This window comes from Anolis sagrei, chromosome 3, assembly GCF_037176765.1.
Source record: "Anolis sagrei isolate rAnoSag1 chromosome 3, rAnoSag1.mat, whole genome shotgun sequence".
Lineage (NCBI taxonomy): Eukaryota > Metazoa > Chordata > Lepidosauria > Squamata > Dactyloidae > Anolis > Anolis sagrei.
The window spans coordinates 183,811,823-183,836,435 of NC_090023.1; the positions used below are offsets into that span (position 1 = coordinate 183,811,823).

The window sequence follows — 24,613 nt, forward strand, 5'->3', positions numbered from 1 at the left end:
CAGAGGCTAAAGAATAATTGGTGGTTCAAATATCACCTATCCAAGAAACAAAGTCTTCTTCCCGTACTAGGTGCATATTTCAAGGTGCTCTTGCACAACTGTTTCCTCAAAGGTAGCTTTCCCGCCCCCAACCTGACTAATTTTCTTCATTATAAGCTTCCAACTGTGTAAACAAACCTCTGTTTGCAAGCTTACTTATTTAGGCGATCCCTCGTAGTCCGAGTATGATGGTCCTCCAAGTGCAGTATCCTGGCGGTAAGTCCGTAGGTGACTATGGAGCCCTGTTCTTGATCTGCATCTTCTCCCACAGTGAGGGCATTGGTTTCCAGGTGGAAGGCTTGACGCGGCCGTGGTTGGCTTGACGTGCCTTCCTCTTGGCACATTTCTCTCTTTGCTTTGGGAGACAGTGGTCAGGCATCCGGACAACATGGCCAGTCTAGCAGAGTTGATGGCGGAAGACCATCGCTTCAGTGCTGGTGGTCTTTGCTTCTTCCAGCACACTGACATTTGTCCGCTTGTCTTCCTACGAGATTTGCAGGATTTTCCGGAGGCAGCGCTGATGGAATCGTTCCAGGAGTTGCATGTGGCGTCTGTAGACTGTCCACGTCTCGCAGGCATATAGCAGGGTTGGGAGGACAATAGCTTTATAAACAAGCACCTTGGTACGGATGTCCTGATCCTCAAACACTCTCTGCTTCATTCGGAAAAATGCTGCACTCGCAGAGTTCAGGCGGTGTTGAATTTCAGAAATCAAAGATCTTCCACTCAGAGATCATCAATTAGTCAACAGTTCAGATGATTTGTAGTTCTCTGTCACAATTTGGCTGAAAAACATCACACTGTGATAGGGATGTCAATCTTTGCTCATTTCATTATTGCATGCAGGAAGAAATAATTTCAGATTTTTCCTTGATGGCTAAATTATTTGCATATTTCCTCATAATGGACTCATCTACACCACTCTGAACTAGTCACGAAAGTGGCCACACACTCTTTTCCCAACCAGTGACTGTGACAGGACAAAGTTCATATGGTCAAGGTGGGCTTCGGAGGCTTCAGCCAAGTTGAACTGTCTCCTTGCAGTCTCTGTCAATGTCACCACTTTCAGACAACTGCAGAGCTCTGTGAGGCCACCACATGCTGACATCAGCAGAGGCATCTACATGACCAGGGAGACATCAGCACAGGATGCCTTCAATCAGGCCCGTAGCCAGGATTTCGTTTCGGGGGGGGCTGAATTTTTTTTCAGGGGGGGTTTCGGGGGGGGGGGCTGAGTTTCGGGGGGGGCTGAGTCTGAGTGAAAGAGGGGCTAGCCTAGCAAACCTTTTGTATCGTTACCCCAATACCCTCATGCATATGGGATATATTGAGTATGGTGATCAGATCATGATAGGAATCAACATAACAGTTTAAATAATGCACCATTAAGGCCTTTTCGCGAACCACCATGAAAATTTCGGGGGGGGCTGAAGCCCCCCGAGCCCCCCCCCTGGCTACATGCCTGCCTTCAATGATCAAGAGCTCTGGTGGAACTCTGTGGCCATCTGACAATGATCACACAGGCCCAGCACATCTTTTCTCTGTGCTTTAGGTCACTTCTGATAGACAGTTCTATGAATCGTACATTTCAGCAGATCAGTTATCAACAACATCTCAACTAGCATCGGTTCAGAAAACATACTTTTTCCTTTTTTATCTATTTTTATTTACGTAAAATAAAGCAATACATATAGAATACAGCAGACATATAACATCCAATACACTTCACCTCCCCCCCCCCCATTAATCTCGTTATATCTACTGTAAATTTCACTATATATTCCTATCATCCACCTCCATGCTCCTCTCTCCCTGAGCCACTGTTTTTTTATATTGCATTTCGTCTTGTGGAGATAATTTTCCATCCTTCTTTTTTTAATCCTCTTTCAATAAACTTTCCTCAGACTTCATCAAAAATCATTTTTTCTATATTCCTCTTTCAATAAGATTCTGACTATAAATAGAAGGTCAGCTGATGTCTTCACCTTGTTGCCTTGTTTTTTACTCGTGTTCTATTTTGAAATGGTCATATGACTGATCAAATAAATAAATATTATTATAACAGACATATATTTATTCATCTTTGAATCTTTACATCAAGCAACAACACAACACACTTGTATGAATTGAGCATGAATTGATGAACTTTATTGAACAAAAAGGTGATCCATTCTTCCTCCCGGGAAAACCCATCTTTTAACTCCTCCTGAGCTACAAATCAAAGGATATTTGAAGCAATCAGGAGGAAGGCAATGCAGAGAAGGCGAAAAACCCATTTCCACCCAGAGCCAATTTGGGGACAATGGGGAAAAATTCCTTCTCGGCTCCAATTCAGGCAACCAGCTGTGGCCTGCATTGCCAGGTTAAAAGAGGGGAATGCTGAAAAATGATCCATTATGGAGCCCTGGGTTCCTTTTGCATGGATGGTAGGCTTCCTCTATCCAGGAATTTGCTTTGTCTTGAATACAGGTCTTCAGCTTCGTCTCTTGATTCAGTTTTGGCCAGTTTGGAGAACCAAGTGAGAGTGGAATCCATCCTACTTCCTCTCTCTTTCCTTCCTTCCATCCACCTTCCTCTGGTGCCTTAGCCTTCCAAACTATGTGTGTGTGTGGGTGGGGGGGATGGATCCCATGCAAACCGATGTTTGTTGAGTTGATGAGGCCTGGATTTAGCCCAATGGGGCTCACTTTGAAGGCATGGGATCCCGATGAAATAAGCTGAAGCCCTGCTTTTTGGACTATGTCGCCCTACAGAGACATAGTCCAAAAAGCAGCCTTATCCCAGCTGGGAGATACTTACCTGCTCTTTGAAGGAAGGCACCAGAAATACTTTCTTGAATGGCTGCAAGTGATGGCTACAAACTTTTATACATACATGGCTATATTATGACCTCAGGAGGAGTCTATTGTGAGGCTGGTACATTGGTGAGTTTGTGTGAAAGAGGCAGGTATCTTGCTTATTTTTGAAAGCTCCTGTGCTGTTAATACACTATTAAATTCCTTCTGGGAGTATTTTTGAATCTTTTTTTAAAGAAAGGAAAGTGAGATCTAAATAAATGCAATGATAATGAGAATAAAATATATGGCTGTGTGGTGATTTCAGGTTGTTGTTGCTGTTGATGATAATATTATTATCATTGTTGTCATCATCTTCTTTAATTTTCCCCCACCTTTATTTCACTGGACTCAAAACAGCTAACAATGACATGACGCAAGATAATAGAATTCAAATAGTAGGACAAAATGTCACAACATAGGGTTTCTTCCACAATGCATTGGAATTGGCCCTTTTCATTTGGTTCAAAAAAAAAAGCTCCTGGTTTTCAGTCTGAAAAGTAGACAGAAATTTGGCTGAGAAAAAAAATTAAATGATTTGAGAAGATATTTTAAAATTACTGATTTTAATCTGAAGCTATACCAGATATTTTGGATTTCAGCTGCCTGAATTCTTATTGATTGATTGATTCATTTATTGGCTTCATTTATACTCTGCCTTTCTCACCCCGCAGAGGACTCACGGCAGCTTACAACTCCACCAACTTCTTCATCATATTCTCACTTTTGGAAGCTGAAGTCCAGAAAATTTGCAGGGCCATTGGGGGCATTACAGATTAATGGCAAGTATTAAATCCCACATTATATATAAAACGATAAGCAGGATATATTTTCATTCACTGGACCAAACTTGGCACAAATACTCAATATGCCCAATTGCGAACATTGGTGGAGTTTGGGGAATATAGACCTTGACATTTGGGAGTTGTTGCTGCTGGGATTTATAGTTCACCTATAATCAAAGAGCATTCTGAACTCCACCAATGATAGAATTGAACCAAACCTGGCACACAGAACTCCCATGACCAACAGAAAATACTGGAAGGGTTTGGTGGGCATTAACCTTGAGTTTTGGAGAGAGCGCTGTGGACTCAAACAATGATGGATCTGGACCAAACTTGGCACAAATACTCAATAACCCAGGAAAAAGAGTCCTGTTACATAGTGTTATAGACATCTTGGCTTCTGTGTGTTATAGCACCATCTTGTGACGGAAGCAATGGTTTTAAAACTGTAAGGTCTTCATAAAGCACATTGGGATTACAGCAGAAGATGGCAGTGTTGTTCCTATTACTAGGTCAAAAGAAAACCATGTCCTTCAGATGTGGTTTTCTGAGTGCTAATTTCCTTTTCTCCAGTTATCCTGCTAAGTAGGGTCAGCTGTAATTAGTATTTGGATGGGAAACTACCAACATATCCCAGGCGTTGAATGCTGGATTTCAGATTAAGGAACTGACCAATCCACCTAGTCGCAAGAGACCACAAGAGCCATGCAGTCCAACCCCCTGCCATACAGGAACACATGATCAAAGCATCCCTGCCAGATGGCCATCCAGCTTCTGCTGAAAAACCTCCACTACCATTCGAGGCAGTATATTCCACTGCAGAACAGTTACTACTGTCAGGAAATTCTTCCTAATGTTTAGGTGGAATCTTTTCCCTTCTTCAATTTGAATCCATAGCTCTGTGTCTTAGTCTCCAGAGCAGCAGAAAACAAGTTGCTCCCTCCTAAATATTTAAATATGGTGATCGCGTCTTCTCTCAACCTTCTCTACTGCAGGCTGATAATCCCCAGCTCTTGAAGCCACTCCTCATAGGGCATGGTCTCCAGACTTTGATCATTTGAATCGTCCTCTTCTGAACACATTCCAGCTTGTCAATATCTCTCTTAAATGGTGGTGCCCAGAATTGAACACAGTATTCCAGGTGAGATCTGACCAATGCAGAACAGAGTAGGACTATTACTTCTTTTGAACTAGAACCTATACCCCTAGTGATGTTGGGTTTTTTTTTAAATAAATTTTTATTAAACATTTTAAACACCAACACAAGGAAGTTGTAGTTGCTGGGAGAACATTCCAAAAGAGGATAAAAAAGTAGGAAACCCGATCACCATAGAGAAAAAGCCATAAAAAGAGATGGAGAGGGCAAGGAAAAAATAAAATAAAAATATAATATTATACACACACACACACAAACAGAAAAAATACAAAAAATATGAAAAATACCGGAAATACAAAAAAAAGTACAAAAAACAAAATCTATACTAAAATGACTTCCACTCCCGCCTCAGGATCTTCATTAAGTACTTCTTTATCTAATTTATGTTTTCTTAATCTCTGCTGTTCTTCTATTTTTTTCATAATCATAAAAAAGGGTCCAATCTGTCCTTTTTACCAATTTTCCGGTATTTTTCCTCATCAAAAAAGTTAGTTCATCCATGTCTCTTATTTCTTTAACCTTATCTATCCATTCATCAATAATGGGAGTCAATGATGTTGTTGTTGTTCATTAGTTCAGTCGCTTCCGACTCTTCGTGACCTCATGGACCAGCCCATGCCAGAGCTCTCTGTCGGCTGTCACCTCCCCCAGCTCCTTCAGAGTCAAGCCAGTCACTTCAAGGATGCCATCCCTCCACCTTGCCCTTGCTCGGTCCCTCTTCCTTTTTCCTTCCATTCTCCCCAGCATCATTGTCTTCTTTAAGCTTTCCTGTCTTCTCATGATGTGGCCAAAATGATGTGATGCAGGTCTGAATATTCCTTTCCTAGAAAACTCATAAACTGATGAGCAACTTAAGTGTGCACACACACCCCACACACATACACACACGTGCATAGACACATACAGAGACATTCTGAAACTTGTTACTTCTGCCTTTTGTAAGGGCCTATTGGAAACTTGAGAGTAATTTCACATTTTTCTTATATCAGGTTAACTTTGGGACACTTTCCACCTCATCACACAGGCAAAATTGCTCATGCTACGACAGTTTCACCTCAATTCAGGGACAGAGCCCAATGGATCCCATCAGATGACATAGATCTACTTCCATCAGGGCTCTGTCCCTGAACCAAGCTCAAAATGTCACAAGAGGGAGCAGTGAGAACATAGACGGCTTCCCGTGTTCTCATTGAGAAAAATGGGGAGAAGGGGGGGAGACACTTCCACCCGTAGGATAAGGTGAGGGGTGATGCAGGTGATGGGCTCTCCAGACCCCCCCCCCCCCGGATTCATTAAGATCCATGGTGATGAAATCCTTGGTCTTACACTCTCTATTTTACCCATAATTCAGAGAAATATCCAACAATGCACTAAGCAACCAACAAATATCATTGTGGCAATTAAGGTAAATTTCACCATGGATCACTTGGCTGCAGTTATCAGGAAGTTACAAAATGTGCATGAGAATCAAAGAGGGTCTGCTTTTATATTTTTAGTGAGTAAACACAGAAAATACCTTGGTCCAGGAAATGTCATTGCTGGATAATATAAATCAGAGCTTCTCAACCTGAGGGTCGGGAAACCTGAGGTCACAAGAAGGTGTCAGAGTGGTCGCCAAAGACCATCAGAAAATAGTATTTTCTGTTGGTCATGAGGGTTCTGTATGGGAAGTTTGGCCCAATTCTGTTGTGGGTGAAGTTCAGAACTCTTTGATTGTAGGTGAACTATACATCCCAGCAACTACAACTCCCAAATGTCAAGGTCTATTTTCCCCCAAACTCCACCAGTGTTCACATTTGGGCATATTGAGTATTTGTGCCAAGTTTGGTCCAGATCCATCATTATTTGAGTCCACGGTGCTCTCTCGATTTAGGTGAACTACAACTCTAAAACTCAAGGTCAATGCCCACCAAACCCTTTCAGTATTTTCTGTCAGTCATGGGAGTCCCGTGTGCCAAGTTTGGTTCAATACCATCATTGGTGAAACTCAGAATGCTTTTTGATTGTAGGTTAACTATAAATCCCAGCTATTACAACTCCCAAATGACAAAATCAATCCCTCCCAACCCCACCGGTATTAAAATTTGGGCATATCGGGTATTTGTGCCAAATTTGGTCCAGTGAATGAAAATACATTCTGCATATCAGATATTTACATTTCAATTCACAATAGCAGCAAAATTAGTTATGATGTAGCAATGAAGATCATGTTATGGTTGGGGGTCACCACAACCTGAGGAACTGTATTAAGGGGTTGTGGCATTAGGAAGGTTGTGAAACACTGATATAAATGCTATGTGCCATTTATAAAGTTGTGAAGATAAAAATGGAAGTGATAAAAATGGAAGTGTTTCTTTGTGTAACCCATGCAGTTACTTGTACACAGGTTCGCAGCTTGGGTGTGATCTTGGATTCATCACTGAGCCTGGAATCCCAGGTTGCAGCGGTGGCCAGGGCAGCGTTCGCACAATTAAAACTTGTGCATCAGCTGCGCCCGTACCTTGGGAAGTCAGATTTGGCCACAGTGGTCCACGCTCTCGTTACATCTAGGATAGACTACTGCAACACACTCTATGTGGGGTTGCCTTTGAAGACTGCTCAGAAGCTTCAAATAGTCCAACAAGAGGCAGCCAGGTTAATAACTAAGGTGGCATACAGGGAGCATACAACTCCCATGTTACGCCAGCTCCACTGGCTGCCAGTTTGCTACCGAGCACAATTCAAAGTGCTGGCTTTGGCCTATAAAGCCCTAAACAGCCCCGGCCCAAATTATCTGTCTGAATGCATCTCCCCCCATGAACCACCGTGGAGAATAAGATCCTCCGGGGAGGTCCTGCTTTCCGTCCCGCCATTGTCAGAGGCACGATTGGTGGGGACAAAAGACAGGGCCTTCTAGGTGGTTGCTCCCCAGGTATGGAACTCCCTTCCTGGTGAGATCAGGTCAGCCCCCTCCCTCCTGTCCTTAAGAAGGATGGTAAAAACTTGGCTGTGGGACCAAGCTTTCGGGACAGGGCAATAAAGCAGCAATAGGAAAGATGACCAGGCCAATGAGATTTTATGCGGATGACTAGGATGGTTTTAAATGGTGTATTTTAATATTTTGATAAATGTTTTTTAATGTTTATGTATTGTATGTGAATTTGTGTCTCAACATTGAATATATGCTGTGCTCCGCCCTGAGTGCCCTTCGGGTGAGAAGGGCGGAATATAAATGTTTTAAATAAATAAATAAATAATTGTAAATTGATTGTGACCCATGTGACTTAAGCCCTTACAAGAACAGAATCAATGCTTGAATAACATATCATTCTTTAGGGAAATCAGTCACGGGACTGTTTTCATCGTGAGCATGGATAATAGTGCTCTGCTAACCTCACATAGTTATAATAACAATGCAGGAAGTTGGATAGAGATCGAACGATGACTCAATAATTTGTAGGCCACAACATTATAAAAAACATTTATTCAGAGATTGCTATCAAATATTTTAACAGGGTCAGCTCCCTATTTCCAGTAGTTAAATTTAATTGCAGTGCAGATAACAGAACATCAAAGAGCACAGAACACCACATCTTTGGTAGTCACCAGCCAATCTATGCCTTGCAGTGCAGTTCACCAATAGAGAAACAGATACATCTTGAACAGTGCAAAGTAAAAGTTGCTAAAAGTAAAGCTTCTTAGCTTGCATATTACTTAGGTTGTTGCTCTTGGAACAGCAGTCACCACCTTTAGAAGTTGTAAGAAACATTGGAAAAGTAACACAGGCGTTTGCTTTGATGTCTCACCAACATAGTTGATGGATCAGGGAGCCATTTTGGATCCTTTCTGATTTTTCATGGGCTGCATATACCATTTAGTCCCACCAGAAGTCAAATTACAATCACTTCCACTCCTTTTTATGGAAAACCTTTGCTTGATTGGAAGTATAAAACCGTGTTCATTGGCCAAATGTTTCATTTTTTACAACTAATTTTATTCCGGATGTATTAGGTGGAGGGCTCCATGGGACCTACTCCGAGTCTACATGGTTATATATTACATATTTGTATTTACCAATATATTTGTTCTTCTGCAGTTCAATGTTACACATCCTAAGTCTATGTCCCTCCCCATCTCAATCTTCTCTTGGCCATCGTAGCTAGGATAATGGGAACCACAGTCCAGCAATATCTGGAAGGACACATATTCCTTGTATTTTATGGGATTAACACCTAATCACACACAAAACAATATTTTCGAAAATGTAACAAGACATACCAGTTCTACAACAAATGAGAGTGGGCTTGATTTGAACTGGAATCACTTGCTAAAAGTCCTCTTTCCTGAGTAGGTCCAGAGAAGTCAAAGAATGTGCTTCAAAGTACTTTCCCAAATGCCAAATAGTCTTAAACTCAAATAGTACCAAAGGGGAAAACACAACTAGCCATTGTTTTGACAAGAGCTATATTGGCAGGGCTTTACACAAATTCTTCCTTCTCTCCACCTCTGTCTTCCCAGAAGAGAATTCTGCCAGTCAGTTTTACTTTGCAGTCTCCTAACTGTGTGAGATTAGTGGTTGTGTGAAGATAAGATTGACCGGGTTACTCTTAAGCCCTTCTATTAAAACTATGTGGGTTTATAGGCATGAGAACAGTGCAAAAATCCCACATCCTGAGGTATTGCTAGATTGCATATAGATAGATGCATAACACTGTAGGTGTGCAAGAAGTAGAAGTTTAAAAAGACGAAGAAGCTTTAGACCATACTGGCTTCCTGAAGGAATATTTCAGGACCACACAGCTCTACACTCTCCCACCTCACTTATGTTTCTCCATCAACTGAATGATCTCTTTATACATGCGCTGAGGGGCGTCAAGGCCCCAGATGAAATCCAGATGTTCCCATTCGGGGATATTCTTGTGGTATACTAAGTTTGGGACCTGAGTCAACAACAGGGCTATGTCCTTTGAGTCTGCCAGCCAGTCGTGGCCACCAGTCCAAATGGCTGTAGGAACAGTCATGTCTTTCACTTTGTAGAAAGGTGGTGTTGGCTAAAAAAAGAAGGGGAAAACAACAGATTTTTGTTAATATCATTGCACATATATTCTACAACAAGGAAGGAACTGATTAAGTCAAATTCTACAGCAATTTGTCAGAAATAAACAGACTAGATCATTGGCGAGAAGTCCTCTAATTTTCCCCCAAAGTTATACCAGTTTATGCCTTTTAAATTATTTATCACTAGCCATCCCCTGCCACACGTTGCTATGGCCCACTCTGGTGGTCATGGGGGTTCTGTGTGGGAGGTTTGGCCCAATTCTATTGTTGGTGGGGTTCAGAATGCTCTGTGATTGTAGGTGAACTATAAATCCCAGCAACTACAACTCCCAAATGTTAAGATTCTGTTTTCCCCAAACTCCATCTGTGTTCACATTTGGGCATATTGAATATTCATGTAGAGTTTGGTCCAGATCCATCATTGTTTGAGTCCACAGTGCTATCTGGATGTAGGTGAACTACAACTCCTAAACCAAAGGACACTGGCCACCAAACCCTTCCAGAATTTTCTGTTGGTCATGGGAGAACTGTGTGCCAAGTTTGGTTGAATTCCATCATTGGTGGGGTTCAGAATGCTCTTTGATTATAGGTGAACTATAAATCCCAAATGACAAAATCAATTTTTTGAGTGAAGGACATACATTGGGTTGTTGTCTTGTGTCCAAATTTGGTGTCAGTTCATCCAGTGGTTTTTGAGTTCTGTTAATCCCACAAACGAACATTACGTTTTTATTTATATAGATCTCAGGAGCAAACCAAACCATTGTATTGCATTTTAACAAACAAACCACAAAGTTTGCAAGCTTGGTAGTTGATTAAATGTCCTTTCAACAATAGCTGGCCACTTGGAGTGCCTCTGGTGTTACTATAAGAAGGTCCTCCATTGTGCTTGTAGCAGGGCTCAGGTTGCACTGCAGCAGGTGGTCCCTTCCACACTCACATGTCATGGATTCCACTTTGTAGCCCTATTTCTTAAGGTTGGCTCTGTATCTCGTGGTACCAGAGCGCAGTCTGTTCAGCGCCTTCCAAGTCGCCCAGTTTTCTGTGTGCCCAGAGGAGAGTCTCTGGTATCAGCCATTGATTGAGATTCTGGGTTTGAGCCTGCCACTTTTGGACTCCCGCTTGCTGAGGTGTTCTAGCAAGTGTCTCCATCAATTTTAAACTATAATTTATTATTATTACTACTACCACAACTAAAGTAAAGGTAAAGGTTTCCCCTTGACATTAAATCTAGTCAGGTCCAAATGTGGGGCGGGGGGTCATCTCAATTTCTAAGCCGAAGAGCCGGCGTTGTCCGTAGACACCTCCAAAGTCATGTGACTGCATGGAGTACTGTTACCTTTTTGCCAAAGCGGTACCTATTGATCTATTCACATTTACATGTTTTTGAACTGCTAGGTTGGGAGAAGCTGGGGCTAACAATGGGAGCTCACCCCATCCCATGGATTTGAACTACTTACTTTCCGGTCAGGGAGTTCTGCAGCTTAGAAGTTTAACCCACTGTGCCACTGCGGCCCCTACTACTACTTTTATCTCTTGATCGAAACACAAAACCGAAAACCAACAGTGGTTCTCCCAAACTTTGTCCGAGAAGCATGCAGCCCATCACTAATATCTCTGTGTGTGTGTGTTATTAATAAACAGAACTAAAAATATAATACAAGCAAAACATTTCAGCTTTCACCATCTTCAGTGACTAAGAATGAAAGTTTTACATTGGCATGTTTACATCTCAAGTACACAGTATTCTCTGCTAGAGATGGTAAATAAATATATATACTAAGTATGCCATTAAATTACACATGGCAGGATTCTTTTGGATGTAAATATAACAGAATGGTATGAAAATGATAGAACTGTATGTTTCAGAATACAGCCAAAGTGCAGAAGGACAGCCTCCAACTTACAGTGGAGCAACTATGAGCAGAGAAGCACTGAGAAACTGGTTGTTAATACCTTTGAAACAAAGACAACCACCCCACCCCCCAACTCCACTAGAAAAGTGTTTGCATCCTAACTCTGCCACTCTGAGTCCCCTTGTGGGGAGAAGGGCAGGATAGAAATGTCCGAAAATAAATAAATAACTAATGTGAGAATACTATTCTTTGAGAAAAATGTGTAGCGATTGGGAAATTGGACATGGATTTCAGGCGTGTTGCTCTTTTTATCCTAAGTTATTCCAGAAAGCTCTAGTGAAAAGAACAATTGTGTTCCTCACAACCTCTGAGGATGCTTGCCATAGATGCAGGCGAAACGTCAGGAGAGAATGCTTCTAGAACATGACCATATAGCCCGAAAAACCTACAACATCCCAACAATTGTGTTACCAAAATTAATTCAACCATTGTTATTAATAGCCAGCATAGAGCACTTAGCTATTTTAAAAGCTATTTTACAGCTAAATGAATAAAGACGAGGGGAAGGAATTCAGAAGCAAACAGTTGTTTACACCCATTTATTGACATTCTTTTCTCTCTCTTTCTCTCTCTCTCTCTCTCTCACACACACACACACACACACAACCTGTCTCTCTACACCAACCAGCCCCATCTGGTTGCTACCATCTTTAACTCCTTGATTATTCAAACCATAGGCTACGACCGATGATACCCTGCATGCCAAAATATGCAGAAGGCATTGGGTTGAGAGGATAACTTTACATTTTGGGAGACAGGGATAGCAAACAGCCAAAGTCATATTTTGCCACCCTGATAAGCATCCTAAAATGTCTCCACCCATGTAAGTATGTGGCTTACATATATCATGCAGTCTGCAAGATGGTGGAGTGTTTGTATTAGATAAAATGTGGCTGCAGAACACACTGACCAGTCAGCCGCAAATAACCTGATAAAAATCAAAACGTTTTCATAAAGACAGTGAAAGGATGTGAAAAGAGTTTGTCCAGTATTAAAATACACTCCGTGTTAATAATGAGCACTCTATTGATTAGATGACAAATAGTATTAAGAATATTGATAGCAATTTTAACATATTGTAATATGCTTAAATTTTGGAAACGGTTATCTTTAAAATGCAAAAAAGAAGTCGACAAATCTTTCTAAACCCCCTTTTCAAAAATAAGAGCAGGATATGTTTAAAGACAAAAAAATATGTGCCTGAAGGAATTTCTATAGCAGCAAGAAATTCTTACCTGGTTATAATGAGCCATGTTTTTTTCCCTGCTTCCCCAGTCAAAAGCTTTGAGCTCCCCAGACTTCACAACCTGAAATAAAAAAATGGCATATATATGATGGAATAAGATGCACATATATTTTGTACGAAAGCAAAGTTTCATACTTTTACCACTCTACTATGTCATAAGATGTGTGTGTATATCTTATGCCATGGCTGAATGGTAAAAGTATTAATCTTTGCTTTCTTCCAAAACAGAACAAAAAGCTGGGTAGTAACTTCATTTCATAGCCTTAATTATACCATAATGTTTCCGGTGCAGTAGCTGCCTTATTCTCAGACAAAGAAAATCAATGCATAAAAATATGACTGTGTTACAAAAAAACCAAATATAGATATATGAATATTTTATGCATATATATATATATATATATATATATATATCTGCTTTTAGAATAATGTTAAATATTTTTATCACTCAATCATGGCATAAGATATACAGAGACATCTGCAAGCAAATGTGTGAACTATTTTTTCTATCTGAGTAGAGAAACAATATCTATTTTCTCTAAGAAGCTGCCTATAGGGAAGGAAAATATTGTTTTTCTGATCAGTCTGATTGTGGTCAGATTTCAGCTTCAGCTATGGGATATTCAGAAAAAAGTGTTGCCTACACACTGGAGGTAAAGTGCTCCTACATGTTCCAGTTTGTTTCTCTTGAGCTACTTGTCTTGTTAAACTAGGTAGAAGTTCTGATTGCACAGCAAAAAAAAAATCAAAACAAAAAAACAAAATTTGAAGCCCAACCCTATGCTTGTTTACCCAACAGAGTTAGAACTGCTTTCAAATAGTTTTGCCTATGACACTCCTTCTCAAACAGTAGGTCCCAACACCAATTATATTATATTATATTATATTAATTTGAAACACAACAAAATTAGTCCACAGCAGACACTCTGCTGGCTGTTGAATTGGATCACACGTCCGAACTGTGTCTAGAACTGTGTGATGTATCGGCGAATAATGCGTTCAGATCCCAGTAAGGTGGCCTTCTGCAGCTGGCAGGTGGTAATTTTGTCAGCGCTGATTGTGTTTAAGTGCAGGCCAAGGTCTTTAGGCACTGCACTCACCACTGGGACCACCTTGACTGGCTTGTGCCACAGTCTTTGTAGTCCAATCTTTAAATCCTCAAATCGTGTCAGCTTTTCCAGTTGCTTCTCTTCAATCCTGCTGTCACCTGGGATTGCAACAACGACAACCCATACTTTGTTTTTTAACACAATCGTGAGGTCAGGAGTATTGTGCTCCAAAACTCTGTCAGTCTTAATTTGGACGTCCCAGAGGAGTTTGACATGCTCATTTTCTGTAACTTTTTCCGGTTTGTGATACCACCAGTTAGTTCTTGCAGGCAGATGGTATTTGTGGCACAAGTTCCAATGAATCATCTGAGCAATGGTATTATGCCTCTGGTTGTAGTCTGTCTGTGCAATCTTCTTGCAGCAGCAGCTATTATTATTATTATTATTATTATTATTATTATTATTATTATTATTATTTGGTCAGGAGCAACTTGAGAAACTGCAACACCAAATGAAATCCCCTTAGTTTAATTTTGGGATCCCAAATTTTTTTACAACAGTAAAAGGTTTCCGAACTGTTGCTGTTTTAGGCAGTCACACAAATCTGTTGTGCAGTGGATTCCGTACAAAATGCTTTAGCTGAACTATATAAAAAAGGAAAATCAGCCTGTGTAGAAAGTCTTGTAAATACTTATTTGTTACCAGTATAGTTGATTTTCTAATACCTATATATCTGGGGTCACGTTAAAATTTCTCAGGCCAAAAGGTGTTGTGAGTGGAAAAGTTCAAGAAGCCCTTGCCTAGGAGACTTTATGTATGTATCTATCTTCGTTTTTCAGAAAGGACCATCTCAGTTGAAGAAGAGTAAATGGAAAATCAATTCAGCAAAAGCTAGTCTTTGCTTTCAGAAGGACACAAGATTTCCATCCCCAGTTAAGAGACCCCTGCATTAAACACAAGACCAAGACGTCATCAAAGGCCTCGAGATCATCACACACAATTGACTAAGAGCATGTATTCAACAGAGCATGTGCTTGGCAAGCAATGCTTAGAAAGCCATATCTCTGGATGACTCATATAGGCAAGTCAGGTCCTAACACCAGATTACAGAAACAATTGTGCCCTTGAAAGAGGAGAAAGACCACCCTGTACTATTACAATCATACCAAAACCCAAAAGACTGAGAAATCACTTTTTTGACAACAATTCTGGAAAAAAGCTTCTGAAAGTTAAAGCTTAAAAAATACTTCTGGGCTTTGCAAAAACTATACAAAACACCTCCCCCAATATACAGCTTCAGTTTCGCATATACTGGCATTGAGTATTTATTAGGTTTGTGCATAGATTCGGAGTGGTTGGTTCCCTATGGCCAATGTGGCTTGTTCAACCGTAACAGTATGGGCTCAGCCATCACATTTTTTGTCCATAATGAGACAACGTGGCAGCCATTCATGGCTCCTCCTCCCCTATTTGGCACCCCGCGACGCAAAGAAGCTGCCGCATGCTGCTACTCGCACGGGGTTTCCCTGTGAGCCCTACCTGTTGGGTCAATTAGAATAGAAGAACACCCTAACTTATCTTATGCAAACTGTGTCTAAGGAAAGGGTCCCAGGAAGGATGCTTCCTTAACCCCATTCTTCAAACTCAGGCTCCCTTGAAAGGAAGATTGGGAAGGGTCCCAGGAAGGATGCTTCTTTAACCCCATTCTTCAAACCCAGGCTCTCTTGAAAGGTAGGAAAGGGTCCCAGGAAGGATGCTTCTTTAACTCCATTCTTCAAACCCAGGTTCCCTTGAAAGGTAGGATAGGGTCCAAGAAGGATGCTTCCTTAACCCCATTCTTCAAACCTAGGCTCCCTTGAAAGGAAGATTGGAAAGGGTCCCAAGAAAGATGCTTCCTTAACCCCATTCTTCAAACCCAGGCTCCCTTGAAAGGTAGGAAAGTGTCCCAGGAAGGATGCTTTCTTAACCCCGTTCTTCAAATCCAGACTCCCTTGAAAGGAAGATAGGAGAGGGTCCCAGGAAGGATGCTTCCTTAACCCCATTGCTCAAATCCAGGCTCCCTTGAAAGAAAGAAAGGATCCCAGGAATGAAAAGGGGAGCCCCAATGGGCCAGATCTTCCCAGATCTTTCGGCTGCAGACCAGAAATGGCTATTTTGCAACTCGCCTGTTTTTGTTTTGTTTGTTTGTTTTTGGGGGGGGGGGGGAGTAAAAATGGATCTGCAGGTCTCCCAGAATTTGGCCAGCAGAAGCGGATCGAGGTTCAGCCGAAATGCACGAGCCTAGTAGTTCTCTCAAATTCCTGCACATTCAGAGTATCTAGAGTACCATGTAACACTTTCGCATTACATACTTTATTTAACTATTCAATTGAGGGGTATTTAAAGTATGCTCCGTCAGATGTTGGGCTGTAACTCCTATCTTCCCTCACCAGGTGGGCTGATAGGAATTGCAATTCAATAACATGTGGTAAGTCACTTTTTACTCACTTCAATCTAATCAACTGGAAAACTTCTGAAATATTTGGATCTCTCTTCTTCTTTTTTCTTTCTTTTGTCGGTTTTTTTTTTTTGGCACATTTACTGAAGCTTACATCTTACAACCCTTATCACGACTATGACTTACAAGATCCTCACTGATTCCATAGACAGATTTGAGCTGGCATTCAAACTGAAGTTTGATACTGTTCATTTTCAATTGTTTATCACCGAAGCAAGACATTTGTGTTGAATACAAGGTCAAATAACTCACGTGTATTTTTCCCATATTGTAATCCTTACTTAACCTTTCTCAGCAACCTTTTCCCTCTGAAAATAGGAAATCATTCAAAATCATAAAATCAACACCGTGTGCATCTCTAAATCAGTTGAGAATTTAAGATATACCTGACTCCAGTGAATCATATTCTGGACAGATGTTCCAGCTGGACAGTGTGTTGAGTATACATCTACTCGGGTCTGTATGAAATAAAAAACGTATTAGCTGGATTTATCATCAAGTGTTGACAACTACTTTGCACTATTGGGACGAACGCTAGAGCTCAGAACAGTTGTTCTCATTTGTAGCAAGTTAATAACAATTAACACTTCCCTGGGACTATAGTTTGATAGTCTTAAGTTTGCCATATTTTTCCATATCACACATTTTTGTTTAGTGAGGCAAGAGATCGCCTAGCTCTCTAGCATAAGAATTTCCGATCTGGTTGATGTTATGGCCCATTGTAACAAACCAACCAACCACAGTTTATGGAGAATGCGCCATATCCCCCTTTCTTGCTGAAAAATACATTAGGGGGACTTAACGTTGTCAATGTCACTGCCATAACCACAGTCCCAATCAATATTAGGAGAAAAGTGCCTACAGTTTAAATTGCCAAAAATCTTACCATATTTAGGTTTTTCTCATTAAACCCACACAGTAGAAAGAAAACATTGCCACAAAGGTCATCCAGCAAGATACGGTCACACATGTGGGTTGAAAGCCATTTCAGAATTGAGTTCTGGGGGAAAAACTGCTTGGATCCAAATATTTCCTGCCAAAGGAAATCCAGAAAATACATAAGTCACTTTGTTAAAATGGCTCCCATTTTCCTAGGAGGATGAATCTTGCATTATAAAGTCATAACACATTACCAAGGCGAAAATGAGAATCTGCTTATGATCAAAATACATTTGTGTTAATCTAAACCAGGAGTTGGCAAGGGTGACCCTTGAGAGTAAAGAAAAATAATATTTATTTCCCAAAAAAACCCTCCTGGGTGGTATGGCGGTCAGTTACACACACACATACGCAGATGGTCTATTTCAAGTCCACAAGATGCCCCTTTTTAAAAAAATAAAGTGAATGAACAAGAACTGACTTCTTAAAACAACCTTTGGTAGCCTAAAAAAGGAACAACAAATGCTCCACATTTGGAGAGAGAGAAAAAACCTTGATTTAAAGTTGCAACCTTTGCAGGGGTCCTCAAATTAAGGCCCGGGGGCCGGATGCGAGCCTCCAAGGTCATTTACCCGGCCCTCGCTCAGGGTCAACCTAAGTCTGAAATGACTTGAAACAACACAACAACAACATTCCTATCTCAGCCAAAAGCAGACCCACATTTCCCATTGAAATACTAATAAGTTTATATTTGTTAACATTGTTCCTCATTTTAATTATTGTATTGTTTTTAAGTGTTTTTTTACACTACAAATAAGATATGTGCAGCATGCATAGGAATTCATGTTTTGGTTTTTTTTTCAAATTATAATCCAACAGTCCCTCCAACAGTTTGAGGGACTGTGACCTGGCCCTCTGTTTAAAAAGTTTGTGGACCCCTGGTCTAATGCAATGTTTCTCAACTTTTGTTTTGGACTTCAGCTCCCACAACATCTAACAGCTGATAAAATGTATTGTCGAAGGCTTTCATAGCCGGAATCACTGGGTTGTTGAGCGTTTTTCAGGCTGCGTGACCATGTTCAAGAAGCATTCTTTCCTGACATTTTGCCTGCATCTGTGGCAGGCATCCTCAGAGGTTGTGATCTCTTCTAGAACATGGCCATACAGCCCGAAAAACCTACAACAAGCCATCTGGTAAAATGCCTGGGATTACGGGGAGTTGAAATCCGAAACACCTGGAAGACCAAAAGTTGGGAATCACTGGTAATGCAACCCACAGCCTCTCAGTTTTTCACAACTGATCTAATAAGAGGATAGGTGAATAACTACAATGAGCCCTCCACATTCACAGATGTTAGGGGTGGTGGACTCCTCACAAAATTGCTAATATCTCTGGACCATTTTTAACCATGAATTTTAAAGTCATGTCCTGTGTTTAATCTGTGTTCAGTGTATTTTAATACGGATTTTATAGAAATACATTTTGATATGTGCATTTATAGGATTTTTACAATGTTTATGTGTTTTTAATTGTGCTGTAACCCACCTCGAGCCACAAGGAGAGGTAGGTAAGAATTATTATTATTATTATTATTATTATTATTATTTTACTGACACAAAAACACAGTATGTCACGGCAAACGAGATATATATGCTGGATTTCGTATCACAAAAACACAAGTCGAACACTTCCCAAGCGTCTAGGACTGTGTAATGTATTTTCGAATGATGCACGCAAATCCAAGTAAGGTGGCCTTCTGCAGTTGACAGATCACGGTTTTGTCAATGTTTATTGTTTCCAAATGCTGGCTGAGATCTCTTGGCACGACAGCCAGTGTGCCGATTACCACTGGGACCACCTGTACTGGTTTATGCCAGAGCTTTTGCAATTCAGTTTTGAGGTCCTGATACCAGCTGAACTTTTCCTGTTGTTTTTCCTCAATGCAACTGTCACCCCGTATGGTGACATCAATAATCCAAACTTTTTCCTTTTCCACAGTCGTGATGTCTGGTGTATTGTGTTCCAAAACTTTGTCAGTCTGGATTCAAAAGTCCCACAGTATAATAATAATATAGTAATAATAATATAAGTATAATATAATAATAATAATAATAATAATAATAATAATAATAACTTCCTCCTGGAGCCAAAAGTTTTATGTGAATGTACAGGCAGTAGGCCTGGGGAATGCATGTTTCTAAATGGTTCTAAAGTACTTACAAAACTAAAGTTCTGGTGGTGAAAATTTCAAAACTCTAACAAAACTCTCAAAATTTCATTATAAATGGCAGTCCCTAATTGGTTCTGTCATAAAAATCACCAATAATGAAATAATAATTAAAATTTGAAAGTTTTGTTAGAGTTCTGAAATTTACACCACCAGAACTCTAGTTTTGTAAATACTTTAGAAGTGGTCCCAATATTCTGGAGGCAATTAGCAGCAGTGCTTTTCCTTCCCTTTCCTTCCAAAGATCAGGGCTGCTATGTGAATGTGCAAAAAGAGGCTCCTTCTACATTGCTTTGAATCGGATTATATGGCAGTGTAGACTCATATAATCCAGTTCAAAGCAGATAATGTGGATGATCCGCTTTGATAATCTGAATTATATGGCAGTGTAGATCTACCCAGAATTGTCCAAAGTCTGGGGAGAGGAGGCAAAGCAGTACACTCCTATAGTTGCTTAACCCATAGAGATAGGGAAGTCTGTATTCCTATCTCCTTAACCAAGAGACATTCCTATTTCTTGGCCAAGGAACCCGAATCAAGTGCCGCTTCCTTACTGAAAAACGGCAAGGGCAAACAGTTGTAAAAAATCTGCCAATCGCTTACAGAGCCAACTGTGCTCTGAGCCCATGTTTACATAGGAAAAGCATCCCTATCATTTTTGTAGTGTTTTAGATATTTTGTGACAGTTATTAAATTTATAACACAGAGATCCTTTCATTTCCCCCCAACTAACACACAATGCAAACCTTGCATAGTTGTTGCATGTGAAGTGGAGAATCAGAATGTTTGATTTAAATGTTCAGACTGTTCTTAATATATGACACTTGACATTCCATGGGAGACATCCACGAAATCCTGGTCTAACATCCATAGTTAGTTTAATTATTGAAATCACGACACTTCACTATTAGCCAAGCTGGGGAAAGCTCAGCATTTGAGGCCACACCCAAACCTCCAGTGAAAGTGCAACCTGTTGTTATGAAAATATTGAGAAAGCCAGCTGAGCTTGCCAGCTCCAAAATAAATATGCCATAATTAATGTGTAGCCACAAAACAATGGGCAATCTCAACACATCAACATTTCATTTTCTACTCCTATACATGCAAGTATTATCCAGAAGGCTCTTAATCAGCTTGATGCTCAGCTCATAAGCTTTGACAAAGCTATTAGCTCAAAGCAGATGGAACTGTGGGTTCTGTCTAGATGACTCTTTGACCTGTTGATAAAAGCTATTTGTTTGATTCAAGAGGGAGAGGACAAGTTGACAGCAATGGTCTAAATTGTCTGAACAGACGAAACTTACTTTATGAACTATTTTGAAATGAAAGGGTTTCTGAAGTCAACCAAGATGAACCAGATCTCTAACCATTGTCTTGACATTATAAAGCAGTGGTTCTCAACCTTCCTAATCTCGCGATCCCTTAATACAGTTCCTCATGTTGGGGTGACTCCCAACCATAAAATTATTTTTGTTACTACTTCATAACTGTAATTTTGCTATTGTTATGAATTGTAATGTAAATATCTGATATGCAGGATATATTTTCATTCACTGGACCAAATGTGGAACAATTACCTGATATACTCAAATTTAAATAATGGTGGAATGGGGGGGGGGGGAGGGGGTGATTTTGTCATTTGGGAGTTGTAGTTGTTGGGGTTTATACTTCATCTATAATGAAAGACAAGGATGATTATGACAGCCATATGGTATTGCTGATGTCCCTCAGTCTCCCTGAGTTTTAGTCAGGGACTTCTGAGTTGCCCATTCTCGGTTTGCCCCTGGAGGCAGACCCTTGTGGTGGGAGCATCCATTTGGGGTTTCCTAGTTTAGCTTCCCAGAAGGATACTCTTGCTGTTGCTGGGAGAACATTGTTCTCATGAAGCTTCTCCTTGATTTGAGTCTACTGGGAGGATTCTGGCAAATATGCAGTGGATGGCTTTCACAGTGTTCAATCTTATTTCTCTCAAAGTTAGCAGCAACTTCCCGTCACACAACAAGGGGGTCAATGCCAACTAGTTTATTGAGTCTATCAACAGGTGTAGGTTTAAGACAACCTATGATTATTCTGCATGCTTTGTTCAGTTCTATATTCACCTGGAGGACACGGAAAGAGCCTCCTCGAAGACTGAGTAAATACAGTTGGGCGTCCCCTGGGCAAGGTTTCTTGTAAACGGCTAATCTTTCCATTATTATTGTTGTTGTTGTTGTTGTTGTTGTTATTATTTCATATGATTAAGAACTGTGTGGCCTGTAAGATGTTGCTGAACTGAAACTCTCAGCCAGGCCCGCAGCCAGGATTTCAATTCAGGGGGGGGGGGGGGCTGAGTTTTTTTCAGGGGAGGTTTCGGGGGGGGCTGAGTCTGAATGAAAGAGGGCCTACCCTAGCAAACCTGTTGTATCGTTACCCCAATACCCTCATGCATATGAGATATATTGAGTATGGTGATCAGATCATGATATGAATAAACATAACAGTTTAAATAATGCACCAGTAAGGCCTTTTCGCGAACCACCATGAGAATTTGGGGGGGGGGGGGGCTGAAACCCCTCAAGCCCCCCCCCCCCTCTGGCTACATGCCTGCTCTCAGCATCTCTCACCACTGCCTGTGCTGGCTGGGGATGCTGGAAACTGAAATGAACCAGCATCTTCATGGCCATATAATTCCACTCCTTTTGGGATTGGAATCTCATACTTTGTGCTTTCCCATGTAGCCCTCACCTCTTCCCCTCAGTGCCCCACAAAACGATTCCCCACAATCCTTAACCCTTTTCCAAATCTATGCAGGCCTTTCCCTCAAATTCTTGGAAGATAGTGGTTCTCAATCTTTAGTATCTGGATGTTTTGGACTTCAACTCCCATAATTTTTTTTTTGTCACTAGCTATACTGGTGGAGGCTTCTGGGAGTGAAAGTACAAAACACCTGGAACATAAAAGGCTGAGCGACCTGTCCTTAAACAAATGGCCATGAGAGCTTATGCTAAACTATCTTGGCATTTCTGGTCATAACCCAGTGTTTTTGTTCACACCCACTATTTGAATACACTTTCTGGATAATGACTTTGGAATTCAATGCAGGCTTTGCACAAAAGGAGAGCTTTCCCACTGTTCATTAACTGGAAACCACTTTTGTAAAATACTTTATGCAAGCCATTTCCATAATTAAATATCTGGTTCAGACTGCCAAGCAAAATTACACAAACATTTATACCCCACCCTCAGGGCGCCGGCATATATGGTGAGCAATGAAATCATAGCTGAAACCATAGTTATTCACATACAATCACAATTTAGAAAAGGGGAGGGAGAAATTGGTGAATACAGAAGACAGAAACATCCATATTGCATCTAGGGCTCGTACACAAGGAACATTTTCCTGTGCAACCAGAAATTAAAGCATGAGAACAATTATCAACTCTATGTGCCAACTGGCCACACTACCTGGGTCTTTTTTCATAGATGTAGTTACAAAAATGTAGTATAGTAGCTTGTTAGTTTTATCTACTGTTGTTTTAAAATTGTAGTATTTTGATTTTATGCTACATGTGGTGATGGGAGTTGCTGTTCTAATTTGATGTGACTTGTCATATAATTTTATACTGTTTTTACCTGTTGTATGTTATATGTGCACCCTAGAGTGCCTTGTAAGCCACCCGAGTCCCTTTGGGGAGGTGGCGGCGGGATATAAATAAAGACAATGATGATAGTGATTATTATTATTATTATTATTATTACTATTATTATTACTGAATGTTGAACCAGGACTCCAAGAGTGAATCCACTATGTAGAATTAATGCAATTCAACACTATTTTATCTGCTGTGGATCAATGCTATGGAATCATGGGAGTTATATCTTGACAAGATCTGTAGCCTTCTCTGCCAAAGAGTATTGCTGCCTCATCAAAGAGTTATTCCATAGCATTGAGTCATGCCTATGATAGGGTTGCCATAGTCAGAGTAAACATACAATTAAGTCCAAAAAAAGAGCACTTTTTGATATCCAATTTGTAATTGGACCGATCAAATCCACCCTCCAAATTATTTCTCAGAAGATGAAAAGGATCATCTTTTCGTTAATCTAATGCAAGGGTCCTCAAACTTTTTAAACAGAAAGCCAGGTCACAGTCCCTCAAACTGTTGGAGGGCCGGATTATAATTTGAAAAAAACATGAATTCCTATGCACAATGCACATATATTATTTGTTGTCCAAGAAAAAACCACTTAAAAACAGTACAACAATTAAAATGAAGGTGGCATTTTAACAAATATAAACTTATTAGTTTTTCATTGGGAAGTGTGGGCCTGCTTTTGGCTGACGAGATAGGATTGTTTTGTTGTGTGCTTTCAAGTCATTACAGACTTAGGTTGACCCTGAGCGAGGGCCGGGTAAATGACCTTGGAGGGCCGCATCTGGCCCCCGGGCCATAGTTTGAGGCCCCCTGATCTAATGAAACAGAACCTTGTTCATCAATATATCTACTTCTACAAACCCAACTGTTACTCACCAACCCAACTGTTACTCGTTTTTATATCCTCCATTTCTTGATAGGTAGAAACTGCAATACTATACTGAGCCCTGTATCATAAACAAGGCTATGAAAAGCATTGGAATCACTTCCTACATACACTCCTTCAAAATGGGGTCAATGAAACTCACTGGGGTCCATGGTGTAAGGAAAATGTGAGAAGATAGAGAACACAATTATATACACCAATAACAAGTTGTAGCACTCAAACTGCTTAGAACTCTTGAGAGCATTTAAAATAGTCTTGGGTTACAAGATGTGTTTACTTTAAAAACGAGTCATTTGCTCAAGCTTTTGTTAAAAGGTGTGTCCGATCTTTTCTTCAAGTATGTACAGAAGGGAACAGCACACTCCCAGCATCACCAGCCAGTATTTGCACTCCACAATCAAGCCAATATTTCATCCAAAACACTTA

At 40.5% G+C, this 24,613-nt stretch overlaps 1 protein-coding gene across 1 annotated transcript in view; it reads right to left on the minus strand.

Annotated features, from left to right (window-relative positions):
- Nucleotides 1–8,262: 8,262 nt before the first annotated feature.
- Nucleotides 8,263–24,613, minus strand: part of LIPA (lipase A, lysosomal acid type) — a 44,014-nt gene continuing 27,663 nt past the window's right edge. The window contains exons 7-10 of the mRNA XM_060768760.2: nucleotides 17,446–17,592; nucleotides 16,946–17,017; nucleotides 13,003–13,074; nucleotides 8,263–9,844 (exon numbers count right to left, since the gene is read on the minus strand). Coding sequence (XP_060624743.2) covers nucleotides 9,611–9,844; nucleotides 13,003–13,074; nucleotides 16,946–17,017; nucleotides 17,446–17,592 — 525 coding nt within the window. The 3' untranslated portion in view covers nucleotides 8,263–9,610. The remainder of the gene's footprint in view (nucleotides 9,845–13,002; nucleotides 13,075–16,945; nucleotides 17,018–17,445; nucleotides 17,593–24,613) is intronic.